At 36.3% G+C, this 13,687-nt stretch overlaps 1 protein-coding gene and 1 long non-coding RNA gene across 5 annotated transcripts in view; one reads left to right on the forward strand and one right to left on the reverse strand.

The window, feature by feature from the left end:
• The window catches only part of LOC114240115 (very long chain fatty acid elongase 7), a 110,542-nt gene that overhangs the window by 54,311 nt on the left and 42,544 nt on the right, over positions 1–13,687 (forward strand). For 2 of the 3 annotated variants that reach the window (XM_089736643.1, XM_028170553.2), the window contains one exon: positions 12,880–13,246. In XM_089736643.1, the coding sequence (XP_089592769.1) occupies positions 13,147–13,246 (100 nt within the window). In that variant the 5' untranslated portion in view covers positions 12,880–13,146. Of the gene's footprint in view, positions 1–12,412; positions 12,571–12,879; positions 13,247–13,687 lie in introns of those variants that run through there. The other variant, XM_028170554.2, reaches the window with a different exon arrangement.
• LOC149500383 (uncharacterized) lies at positions 1,365–4,320 on the reverse strand. Of its 2 annotated transcripts, XR_016325040.1 has the most exons (3): positions 4,116–4,320; positions 3,978–4,026; positions 1,365–2,863 (listed from the first exon to the last, which is right to left on the reverse strand). It is a non-coding gene; the product is annotated as an uncharacterized LOC149500383 (long non-coding RNA). The 2 variants fall into 2 exon arrangements; XR_016325039.1 differs by having other exon boundaries at positions 3,978–4,320.

Raw genomic sequence — 13,687 nt, forward strand, 5'->3', positions numbered from 1 at the left:
AATGCGTTTCGGTTTGAAAGGTGGGGCAGCCGTTGCAACTATACCGGGACCTTAGAACTTATATCTGCATTTACGTTGTAGATTTTAGATGTCTATGGGCTCCAGTAACCACTTAACATTAGGTGGGCTGTGAGCTCGTCCACCGATCTAAGCAATTAAAAAAAAACAATTCCTATAAAATCTTCAGCATTGTTGTACAGAGTATGTTCAAATCATTACTTGTTTACCGGGCATTCCTTATTACTATTGTATTGCTTTAACTGATACTTATGACCTTTTCCTATGTACAACCAAATGATTACGTTGAGTAATTTTTTGTCATGTCTGATTTTAATTTTCGTAATACATCACGATCAGTCTGGACGTAACAGCAAATATTATAATAGATTTAATTCATTACTAATAGAATTTATTTGTTGGGTCTCTTAGTAACAAAACTTAGCTGCGGAAGTAGTTACAAGTATGGACCTTAGACCGTTTTATTTTAATCAACGCATTATTGCAATGTGTGCTATTAAATAATCATCTTGAAGTTTTACACAAAAAATTAACATTTCAAGAACTCAATTATTGTTTGCTTATGTTAAGGAAGTTTTTCGTAAAACTATCATACAAAAGATTACATTAACTTCTGGTAATAACGCAGACACGTATGACCTACAACTATAATTACAATATAATAATCACAAAGTTAACTACAAGTTTTGCGTTCCAATTTTAAATTTGTCACTACGTACGACCTCTTTGCCTCAAGGTGGTGAAGGTATACTTGTCGGCTTCAATAGCAAAGCCGCTGGCCACCAATAAAATGCCTATCCTTGTTTGAAGAAAAACATACAATTCCGAAAAAGCAGTCGATGTCACCCAAAACACGTCATTTCGGATCCTCCAGACTCCAGATCCACTAACGGTGCTTTTAGGTACTAATAATTCGGCAAATCTAGAATAACCCCTGAGGTTACTAGAAAAAGGGAGGAAAAAAAAATGTTGAGACGCGGAATGCATCGGAATTCATCCAAAATAATTCCTCAGAACAAAACAAGCGTGGTTTCCATGGAAGTAATAGGTTTGGTTAAGCCTATAGCATTGCTGATGTCCTCGAGCGACAGTGCAACAATAGGACAGCCGTATGTTCGTATATGTCAGCGTTAAGCCAGGATTTACACACATAAGTTCTTTTACAATGAAAATACAATACAATTCTATAAAACTTTAACATTACTTGTTTACAACAAAAAGCCACGCCTGAGTTATTCAGTGGTTTTTACACAATTAGCCATTTGGTGTTGGTTATAGCAACTACAACTTCTTTTATACAAACAAATGTAATTACTGGGAAACAATTCACAAAACATAGCTTAATATTCAAAATACATATTTTAGTGATTTTACATGACTCACATTTAATTTACTTTACATGAATTACTTTTAAGTAATATTAACTAACATTGTTATTATCCAGCCTAATAATAGATGGCGCCAACAACATAATTGCATAACAATTACAATACTGAATTAAATTATTAGTAGTGTTAATTATAATATAAATTATTATTAATATTTGTGCTTTATTCATATTTAATCATTTATACAGTCATTTGGGTTTTTAAACAATAATATAAACATTAAACATATTCTGAACATTTTCACATCAAAACAGTGTCTGCTAATTATTAAATATGGTAGAATAACAGTTTTGTTGCTAATAATAAATAAATATTAACATATAATAAACTAATCTATATATTATTATGTTAATTATTGCCAACAGTGGCGTTTGCGCCCATACGGCCATACTGATTCCAGCGCGTCCCTTGCGCTGTTTTAGCATTTCACATAACAGTAAACAAGGCATATCCCCTACTGGGATCTGCCCAACACACAAGGCACCATTCACCCTTACGAGATCTAGCTAACACACAAGAGGATTACCCAACGGGATTTACCAAACACACAAAGCATCACCCATACGAGTCTAGTTAACTCGCAAGCCATCACCCTTACAGGATCTAGCCAACTTACCAGGCATCACCCTTACGGGATCTAGCCAACACACTCGGCATCACCCATTCGGGATCTAGCCAACTCACAAGGCATCACCCACTTGGGATCTAGCCAACCCACAAAGCATCCCTCTCGGGATCTAGCCAACCCACAAGGCATCACCCATTCGGGATCTAGCCAACTCATAAGGCATCACCCAATCGGGATCTAGCCAACTCATAAGGCATCACCCGTTCGGGATCTAGCCAACTCATAAGGCATCACCCATGCGGGATCTAGCCAACTCATAAGGCATCACCCATTCGGGATCTAGCCAACTCATAAGGCATCACCCATACGGGATCTAGCCAACTCTCAAGGCATCACCCATACGAGATCTAGCCAACTCTCAAGGCATCACCCATACGAGATCTAGCCAACTCATAAGGCATCACCCATACGGGATCTAGCCAACAAGACCAGGATTAAGGATTCGCATGGTGGCCCGCCAGCGTTTTAGGAAGGATAATTGGATAGGAAAATAAAAGTAGCCACTTTAACAAATTATCAATCATTTTACAGCAGAACAAATCTCTCTGCCCATACGGTCAATTTGTCAGTTATCAGAATCCTCTGACATTAAGAGGATAGATTTACCTATATCAAACCGTTACCATTACTAAACCTTTACCTTTACCAAAACACATTAGATGACAGAGACCGCTCGTCCATCCATTTTTTACCAGCTGATTCAATTTCCCCTAATTCATCATTCAGCGGACCATTTTCAATTTGCTTTATTTTAATGACTGGTAGGGAACATCATCCTTCTAATGCCTCTGCATTTTTGTTTTATTGTTGTGCTGCAGCTTTTAATCAACTGTAATTCTTAAAGCTGCCTGTCAGATCTTATTAATTGATATTTTACAAACATGTGACATTTATGACCCATCAATAAGTTCAGCATGCCTGTTGACCATGCTCGCTCTCTTTGCAATAATGTGGTACTGAATTTCATATTGTTCACAAGTTTTTGAAACTCCTGAATTATCTTTTATCTTGGTGAATTTTTAAAAGTGACAGGTTTCCAAAAATGGAACTAAGATTTTAAAAACAGAAATCACATAGAGATCTGTGCCATCCTTTTTCTTGACTAATAATAAAGCAGCACCCCCACTAGAAACCTAGGGTGCAGAGTTAATCACTCATCCAAAAATAAATAATTATGAAAGGAAAAGTAAATAATATGGAGCTGCTGAACAGGGATGAGCTGTCTCTTATTATGGCATATTATTAAAAGTTTATTTTTATTTTTATTGTAATATGCTTGAACTCCTCACAATAAACAGGAGACATACAGTATGTACAGCGTTGTACTATCCTATCCAAATTAATTATTTCAAATCCAACTTTTATCTGCCTGATCACCATCTATGAGACATGATTTGCAAAAGTTACATGATGATTGAATAATGACTCCAAACTTGAGCGTTCACTGTATAGAAACTTATAAAAATAGATATGTTCTCCTCAAAGAGTGCAACACTGAGAAGTTATTTTTAAAAGATTAAAACCTATTAGGATGTCAGCAAGACTGTCAGTATTACCATATGAAATTCTATAATAGTTCTAGTATTTTTCTCCATTAAAAGTCACAATGCTTTGTTTTGAAATCAGTTGACCCCTTATGCTCAAAAACTTTACATGAAGTTGTTTAGCTTACTAAATTAGATCTGCAATGATTTAAGTCTTAATTGTGGTGATACGTTTGTCATCTTGACGGCGGTAACAAGTTTTCTCGAAATTACGCAAGTGACGCAGTAACCACATTTAAAACCTTAGTGTTACTAAAAGTGCCACGAAAACTGAAGGAATCATTATGTGATTGTGATAAAACTGAGTTATGTTTAGACATTATATTTAGAGTACATTTTCAATTTGACGCTTTCGGAACGTTTTTAGAATCGATATTATTTAGGAAGCGAAATACATACCACAGCGTATTTCTCAATAACTTGGATCGAATAAATTTAAGATAAATACCTGAAATCAGTATTTTTACCATCTCAGCGTCAGTAGCTTTTCCAAAACATCCACGGTCTAGAACTCATTTTAAATATCCACAACTTTACTGAATGCATGGATCAGTTCGTCCCTCACTTGCTCCAATGCGGTTCAATACAAAGACCAGATATCGGCTTATGTCTTGCTTGCTCTTTTGAACTCGATGTTCATGCGATGAAACAATTAGCTTCATGATAGTTTCGTCCACATTTCCGCATCGGTCTTGATGTCACGCCCTCATCGGAGTTGAACGGCGGCAAATAAAAGTTATAATGCCACCACAAGGGTACAGCAGCTATAATCACTTTTCGCCTTTTTAATACAGGTTGAGAGACCCATCACTTGTTCAACAGTGGGTTACTTCATTGGGAGGCTTACAATTAATTTTGGGGCTGTGATCCCACTTCTGATGTCAGCGTTAAGCCAGGATTTACACACATAAGTTCTTTTACAATGAAAATACAATACAATTCTATAAAACTTTAACATTACTTGTTTACAACAAAAAGCCACGCCTGAGTTATTCAGTGGTTTTTACACAATTAGCCATTTGGTGTTGGTTATAGCAACTACAACTTCTTTTATACAAACAAATGTAATTACTGGGAAACAATTCACAAAACATAGCTTAATATTCAAAATACATATTTTAGTGATTTTACATGACTCACATTTAATTTACTTTACATGAATTACTTTTAAGTAATATTAACTAACATTGTTATTATCCAGCCTAATAATAGATGGCGCCAACAACATAATTGCATAACAATTACAATACTGAATTAAATTATTAGTAGTGTTAATTATAATATAAATTATTATTAATATTTGTGCTTTATTCATATTTAATCATTTATACAGTCATTTGGGTTTTTAAACAATAATATAAACATTAAACATATTCTGAACATTTTCACATCAAAACAGTGTCTGCTAATTATTAAATATGGTAGAATAACAGTTTTGTTGCTAATAATAAATAAATATTAACATATAATAAACTAATCTATATATTATTATGTTAATTATTGCCAACAGTGGCGTTTGCGCCCATATATACCTGCAATAGAAATTAGAAGGTCTTAGAGAGACAGAGAAAAAGAGAGAGAGAGAGAGAAAGAGAGAATATTTAACGGCCGTCTGGTGTAGTGGTAGTAAGTGGTCACTACACTAGGGGGCGCGGGTTCGAATCCCGCCAAAGGGAGATATTTGTATGATAAATATAAATGTATTTTCTAGGGTTATGGATGTATATTAAATATATGTATGTGTATAATAAAAATCTTACATTTATTTCCGTTATCTGGTACCTGTAACACAAGTTCTTTACGAACTTATCACGGGACCAGTTAACGTGGCGTGATTGTTAGTAAATATTTATTTATAATATTGTACACCAAAAAGAAAATTAACGTTAAAAACAATAAAAAAAACAGTCAACAAGCAGATATAGTTGTACAATAGGCGGTCTTAAGGCTAAAAGCAATCCCTTCCAGACGTCCGTTTTATTTATATAAATTCTGAAAATAAGGTCTTACAGTGTAAAACGTCATCTGTTTCATCAAGATCAGATACAGAAATAAGACCGAATTAAGATAACGCATCTTTCGGACTGTACATATTAAATACAATAGTGTTATTTTTTACATAATTACGTAATGTAAAACAAATTGTAGGTGATAAAAAAAGGTTATTAATTAAATAACATTTCCGGAACAATTCTCGGAGGGCAGAAGTGATTGTAATATATAAAAACGCATACGAAACGAACCAATTCACTCACACAGTAGTACTCAGCTGTGATTACGGGGCATTCAAAGGATTTTCCTCATTGCGTCTTAACTTTTTTTGCTAGCTTTGTTTCCGTACTGATTCAGAGAGATTTCTGCATTACAGGGACGGACTTAAGTGCCGCTCTGGGGCATCGTGAAAAATGCTCTCTCATTACCAAAATCCTACAAATATAGACCTATATAGTTCTATTGATTCAAGCCACACGATAAGTTCTATCAATATATATAAAAATGAATTGCTGTTCGTTAGTCTCGCTAAAACTCGAGAACGGCTGGACCGATTTGGCTAATTTTGGTCTTGAATTATTCGTGGAAGTTCAGAGAAGGTTAAAAGGTAAAAATATAAAAAAGCTCGGAATTATATAAAAACAAACAATTTTGTTTTTCCTTTGATGTGTCCCCTTGATGTGTCTTTTATTTATCGATTAGGGCACTACGAAGTCTGCCGGGTCAGCTAGTCACGAATAAAGATTGTCTATTTTTTTCGCGTAGTATTAATGCCTTGGTTTTCAAAAACTTAGAAAAGGATTAAACAAATTAGATCCAGTATACTCAAAATCTTGCACACGAATTACCTATAGCTGATCTATTTAATAATTTTAAGAACTAAGCATTTTACGTAACGAGGCTGCAACAAAAACGAATTAAACCACTTCCATTTAAACAAAAAACAGCAGACGAACACAATGAATAGAGTAACAATTAAGCGTACGAAAAATTTTTTTGGTCATTCATAGTTTCGTTTGATAACGATCCATAACTTTTAAATGGTTTCGTGTTGTTGGGATTTACGCAATCGTCCTCATATTTGCTGATGCAACAGACAAATGAGTAATTCTTTTTTATTGAATTACGTTGTATGACGAGAACGCGGTAGATTAAATCGTTGGTGTGGTAGTTTGTGACCCTGGCTTCTATTACGCGGGATTCGAACTCCATTCCCGGTTGCGGTCTGTATCTTTTTTTTTATATGCTGACAGCCTTGAGAGGTTATATCAGCTTCGCCCTAACGTGTAGGTGAGCTCACGGTCCTCAAACCGAAATGGTGCTAACACTGACCCTAGCAAGAGCAGTGCTTCGCGGAATCTACCACCGGATCGGAAACGCGACCCACTGAGAAGATCCGGCGAGAAACTCAGTGGGCTGTGTCTGTGGGTTAATTCGCTCGTCGAGTCCTTTGTCGCAAGCGACAGGTTCGACGAGGACGGTGACCGGTGCTTGTGGTACTCAAAGCTACGTTAATGGATCAGGAGGATCCGTAATGACGTGTTTTGGGCACTGTATCTTTGTGTGTTTCCTATACTTATAACGTAAAGGCTTTTGATTTGATCTGATGACCCCTAAAATTTTAAATGAAGGTTATTATTGTTTGTGTAAATGTTTTTGTGTGCAAAAATCTATATTTGCATTTGTATAGGCAAAGCTTTCGATTTGAAGCTCAGGGTTGTGTTTGTATTATAGGCATCGGTAGGCAGCGGCTTGGCTCTGCCCCTGGCATTGCTGAAGTCCATGGGCGACGGTAACCACTCACCATCAGGTGGGCCGTACGCTCGTCTGCCTACAAGGGCAATAAAAAAAAAAGCAGTAGACATTATAGAACAGAAGAGATACTTGACAGATGCCTGAATAGCGCTAGTGACATTTTCTAGATAAGTTCGCATGCTTACAAATTCCAAACAATAGCATTCTACTAAGCAATTCAAATCCATTCCGTGGAAGATTTTCCCTTAGTCGTTTTCTTCAAAGTATTATTAAGATTTCGATCGAAGAACACATACAGCGTTCATGCTCTGGGCTTAATTAATTGCTCAACACTAAATGGACTTCTCTTGTCATCGACTAATTAAAGGCAGATTACAAACATGGGGGTAAAAATAATGATCACATGACAATGACCAAATTACGCGCTTAAGTGTCGAGAAATGTTACGCAAAATTTCGGGGACGGTGGTATGATTAACGAAATAGTGGCGGAACGATTACCAAGATAACAAACAGTACGAGTATGCCAGAATAATGGCAAATCTACCATACTGCCGTAAACCCAAAGTTTGATATTTAGTACTAGAATGAACTACTAAATATAAAAGGTTAACAAACCATTTATTTTGCAATTTTTTGTAAACAGATTGCAACATTCACAGTCCACTTGATGTTAAGTGAATATCAGATATCATAGATAGACAATATAACGTGAATACCATCAAAAAGCCGTCTCCATAGTGAACAATATTGAATAATACAAATTGAGAATTCGACTTTATTTTTTAATTTTATGTCTATGGGTTCCAGTAGCTAAACCAGCTTAGCTGATGCCTTTTTAGCCAGCGTAATGCAATAAGTCCGATACGAACACATGATCGCTCGCGAGAGGAATAATCTCAACTGCTTTATCACCGGTCCAATCTATGGCCCCAAGACAACTGCTCTATGGCAAACCAGAGGGCCGCAGAAGTCATGGCAGACCCAAACTCCAATGATTGGATGGCGTGGAGCGCGACCTTAAAGCTATCGGTGTCAAGAACTGGAAGGAGAAAGCCCTGAACAGAGCAGTCTGGAGAGACATACTGGACCAGGCTAAGGCTCACCCTGGGCTGTAAGGCCTAAGATGATGCTGAATCTATGGCCCCGTTTCTGCCAGAATTACAATAACAATAATCGAAATATCATCAAATCCAGCGCGAGAATCTCTACTAACGGAATTCAAGGTTGACTTTCTCAATGTTCTTGTGAAATGCACATATTTAACAATGTGGACGGTCACGGACCCCCGAACTGGTCCAAACTGTGCGAAGGTCGTTCAGTCTAACGCTGGTTTTTTTTTTCTCATAACACGAAACCGACAGCGAGACGTCGCAATAAACATAATATTCTCTATTAAAATGTTTAGAAGAATCTTAAATTATTTGTTTACGTAAAAAGTAAGCAAAAAAAAAAAAGTTGCGAAATTATGAGAATTTCTTCATAAATTTTCAATTAAAATTAATTTTACGGTAAAAACGTTTTAATTTTTTATTTAATGATTTATAATAATAATCAGGAAATGATAATGGAATGTAAATATTGAAAGCGAGATAAAACCGTAAAAGTAATTTGAATTAATACATTACTTTCTATATGGTCAAAAACTGGTGGTAGGACGTCTTGTGAGTCCGCACGGGTAGGTACCACCACTCTGCCTATTTCTTCCGTGAAGCAGTAATGCGTTTCGGTTTGAAGGGTGGAGTAGCCGTTGTAACTATACTGAGGCCCTAGAATTCATATCTCAAGGAGGGTGGTGGCATTTACGTTATAGATGTCTATGGGCTCCGGTAACCACTTAACACCAGGTGGGCTGTGAGCTCGTCCACCCATCAATGCAATAAACATTACAAAAATAAAAAGTAAAAATTAACCACCAAATAACCACCAAAATTAACACGATTTTTAGTTTAAATAAAAAATAAACACGTTCTCGCGGTTTCCTGAACTATTTGTCATTACCGTTTGTCGGGGCGCATCGTCAAATGCCAATGGTAAAAGCCAATAACGAGCAAGATTAAGGCCTTAGGCAATAATGTTTGTATTGTAGATAGCTGCGAAATTTGAAAACAAAATACCAAATAATAACCTAGACTCTCCAGGTCAAACTAAGTGTTCACGGTAACGCCACTGTCAGGTTCTGTCACGGGCGAGGATCAGTAGCTTGGGCGGGAATGAGGGGAGGTCATTTAGGTCGGATCCAATGCAAGGAAGTTAAGAACACTTAAGGGGTCGTATCCAACCTAAGTAACTAAGTTATCGCGCACGCCATCTCCAAAAAAAGTCTTCAAACTGTATAAATAGATTAACAATAGCGTATTATAGCATTAAAGGAAAACATTTCCTAAGCCTAAACGGCAAAATCCATTTCACCTCAACACAAACGAGAAACAATCTTCCAAATGTAATAATTATTATAAAATACAATAAAATTTTATTTCGATCCATCAATCAATTTTATTTGTTAGTATATTCACAAGAGCCACTTAAAATTATATTTTACAATAACATTTTATGGGCGAACAACTATGTATTCAATTATTCATATTTATGTTTATTAATTTACTAGCCGTACTCGCCCGCTTCGCTGAGCATTTAAAATTAACATTATTATTTATTGTCATTATCATTAGGGAGTCCAACACTCATACAAATATTAGCCTATCCATTAAGTACATGTATTTTCTACATAGATACCAAGTTTCAAGTCAATCGGATGCATGGTTCAGTAGTTATAACGGAACATCCGTAAAAACCACTGCAGATTTATATATTAATATAGTACTAGCGACCCGCCCTCGCTTCGCTTCGGAAACATTAAAACACACATGAAACAAAAAAAATTAAATAAATAAATAAATAAAAAGTAGCCTATGTTCATCAGGGACAATGTCGGCTTCTAATGGAAAAAGAATTTTTCAAATCGGTCCAGTAGTTTCGGAGCCTATTCGAAACAAACAAACAAACAAATCTTTCCTCTTTATAATATTAGTATAGATAGATTTATTTCGTTGGGTTAACGAACTTCGGGTCCACAAGATGCAAGTCACACCGAGACATGACGTCTATAGAAAATTATAACTGCTTCGCGGCATAAGCTTAAAAGTCGTCGTGGCCTAAAGGATAAGTCGTCCGGTGCATTCGTGTCGAGCGATGCACCGGTGTTCGAATCCCGCTGGCAAGTATCAATTTTTCTCATGAAATACGTACTTAACAAATATTCACGATCGACTTCCACGGTGAAGGAATAGCATCGTGTAATTAAACTCAAACCCGCAAAGTTATAATTTGCGTATCGGCTTGGCGGCATTTACGTTGTAGATGTCTATGGGCTCCGGTAGCCACTTAACAGCCAGTTGGCCGTGAGCTCGTCCACTCGTCACAGCAATAAAAAAACGTGTATTACTTTCAATTCCTTATTCCCAAAAAAATTGCATTAGGTACAGTCTTTATTGCAATTTTGTCTACGACTTGCGAAACCCGTAGAAGAAAATAACCACAACAGGCTGAGCCGGTTCTGGTGAAAATTAAAAGGCATTCGAGTCACTGGTTATATTTACAACCCATTAAACAACAAAGAATATGAGATTCAGATCAACCTACAAAAATAAAAATGAGATAACGCCATCTATCGCTCATATATGGAACATCAAACGGTACACACGTAAATATTTTAATGAAAGATGTGTGTCAAGATTTCGATCCGAATTATTAAAAAAGAAAACATTTTATTTAATATAATATTTTGAAGTCGTCGTGGCCTAAAGGATAAGACATCCGGTGCATTCGTTGTTGCGATGCACCGGTGTTCGAATCCCGCAGGCGGGTACCATTTTTTCGAATGAAATACGTACTTAACAAATGTTCACGATTGACTTCCACGGTGAAGGAATAACATCGTGTAATAAAAATCAAACCCGCAAAATTATAATTTGCGTAATCACTGGTGGTAGGACCTATTGTGAGTCCGCACGGGTAGGTACCACCGCCCTGCCTATTTCTGCCGTGAAGCAGTAATGCGTTTCGGTTTGAAGGGTGGGGTAGCCGTTGTAACTATACTGAGACCTTAGAACTTATATCTCAAGGTGGGTGGCGCATTTACGTTGTAGATGTCTATGGGCTCCAGTAACCACTTAACACCAGGTGGGCTGTGAGCACGTCCACCCATCTAAGCAATAAAAAAAAAAAAAAAAAAAAAAAAAAAATGTTAGTCATACATGATGACTGAAACAGTAACAATTTTCTCTCTCAGTAGGGAGATGAGCTCACGACCCACCTGATTTTAAAACGCCTACAATGTAAATACTATAAATTATTTCACTAATTGAACGTACAACTGTAAAAGGTATTGAAGGTTTATCCGAGATCAATGTCAGCTTTTGAATTGTCACAAATATTCCTTTATTTTTATAAATAAATTACCTAAATATCACATGTCCACATTTTTCACGGCCACTCCGGTATCGTGCAGTTCCTAATCACAATAGTCCACAAATTGTAACGCCGGTAAACATTACAGCTGTCCGAAGGCCGTCCAGAGGTCTTGAGATACGTTGCGAAATGGCAATCTCTCGTACAGCCGGACCACCTTTCAAGATCGGAGTGAGTTGCACAACCCTTGACAAACCGCGCGCTCGGATCAAATTAGCAAAATATTTTAAACATTTTTCATGTTTCTATAATAATTCGGTCAAGTTCGAGGTATTGCATTACTGATATCTACCGATTTCTTTTTTCAAATAAAATTTGAAGGTCGTTTGTTGAGATGAGCAAAAAAAAACAACATTGAATGTCATTTATTTAAAATATTTTAAAGAATTCGAACGTTGGAAGAAAATTTAACAAAGCCTCCAAACAATCAACTACCGCCATCGCGTAGCAAAAATTCGAAACTACCGAATTAGTAGCGTGAAATCGGGACGGGCCTCACAGGAAAACCAACGCAAACACACCCAGCGTAAAACACAATTCGTCTGACGTAATACATGGCTCATACGTCCTTGTCGATGCGTGGGAGTCTGAAGCGAGCCGATTGGCAGAGTTAGCGCGGGCAATTCAATTTTAGTGCGGCACTCGACGAGTTCGCACTCCCGCGAACTTACGCGTTATTTCACTTTCATTTTCACGAAATGAAAAACGAATGTCGTATTTTTAATTAGTCGCGGTACGCTGTTTAAAATGTTTTATTATTCGTCGAGAAATAATAGGTATCTATTATCGATATTTTTTTTATAATTCGTCGTAAACACACAAAACATTATTTTAACGAAGCGTTCAAATTATTAATAAAATAAAGACAGCGCTTTTAAAAATTAATTTAGACTTATAGTCGTGAACAATAGAACACAGTTTTGTGTGTCAATAAAAATACACACGAGCAAAACGTTTTCGGCTAACTTCGAAAGTAGTACGTGTAATAAAGTGCATTGCGACAAAATTTCTCGCCTCCTAGATAATCTGACTTTCCCCATCCGATAATGTATGTATTAATTTTATATGTTTTTTCTTTCTTTCAGGTGACAGCTTGCCCGTAGCAAATTGTTACCGGGAAACGGATTTAAAGAAGTGATTCAAAACATAATTCAAAAAAAGCATAACAGTGATTCAAGAATTTAGTTAAAATATTGTGATGTTCTAGAAAATTGTTTTTTTTTCTAAATTTACGGAAGTCTTACCTGTTTGTACAATTATTTGTATAGGACGCTGGGTTGGACCTAAGTCTAGACTTAAGTGAATGAGTGCTAGTGTTCAAGAACAAAAGTGCTGTGATAAAAGAACTCAAAATGTCGGGATTCGTGAAAATAGCCATTGACGATTACTATTCGGACAGTAATTGGACGACAATAATCAACAAATATTGGATGCTGGCCGAGAGAGTATCAGGTATGTAGTGGTATTTTGAAAAAAAATAACTGTAGCTTGCTTTTGTTTTCTTCGATTTCTCAAAAGAAAATTTTTTAAGGGATTTTATGACCTGGTAACTAAGACCTTTAAGTCAAGTCTTATTTTAATTTATTTCTTATTTTTATGAAAAATCAAAATATGGGATGAAATATAATCTGACTTTTTGTAGGATCCCAAGAAGTTACGTCCAGCGGATTTGTTTCATTTTCCCACATTTGTGTACTTTCACTAAGACACTAAACAGACACTAAACAGTTAATAAACCACCGTTATTACACATTTAAACCTGAAGAAACACTAAATAGATAAAATAAAACAAATCACATGGCTTCATTCCTCGCGCTCTCGCCAAAAAGTCCTCTCAAAGAAAACAAAACTAAATGACACAGATTAATGTCAGCATATCTTTGCTGTGCTAAT

This window comes from Bombyx mandarina, chromosome 22 (genome assembly GCF_030267445.1).
Source record: "Bombyx mandarina strain Sakado chromosome 22, ASM3026744v2".
NCBI classification, from domain to species: Eukaryota; Metazoa; Arthropoda; class Insecta; order Lepidoptera; family Bombycidae; genus Bombyx; species Bombyx mandarina.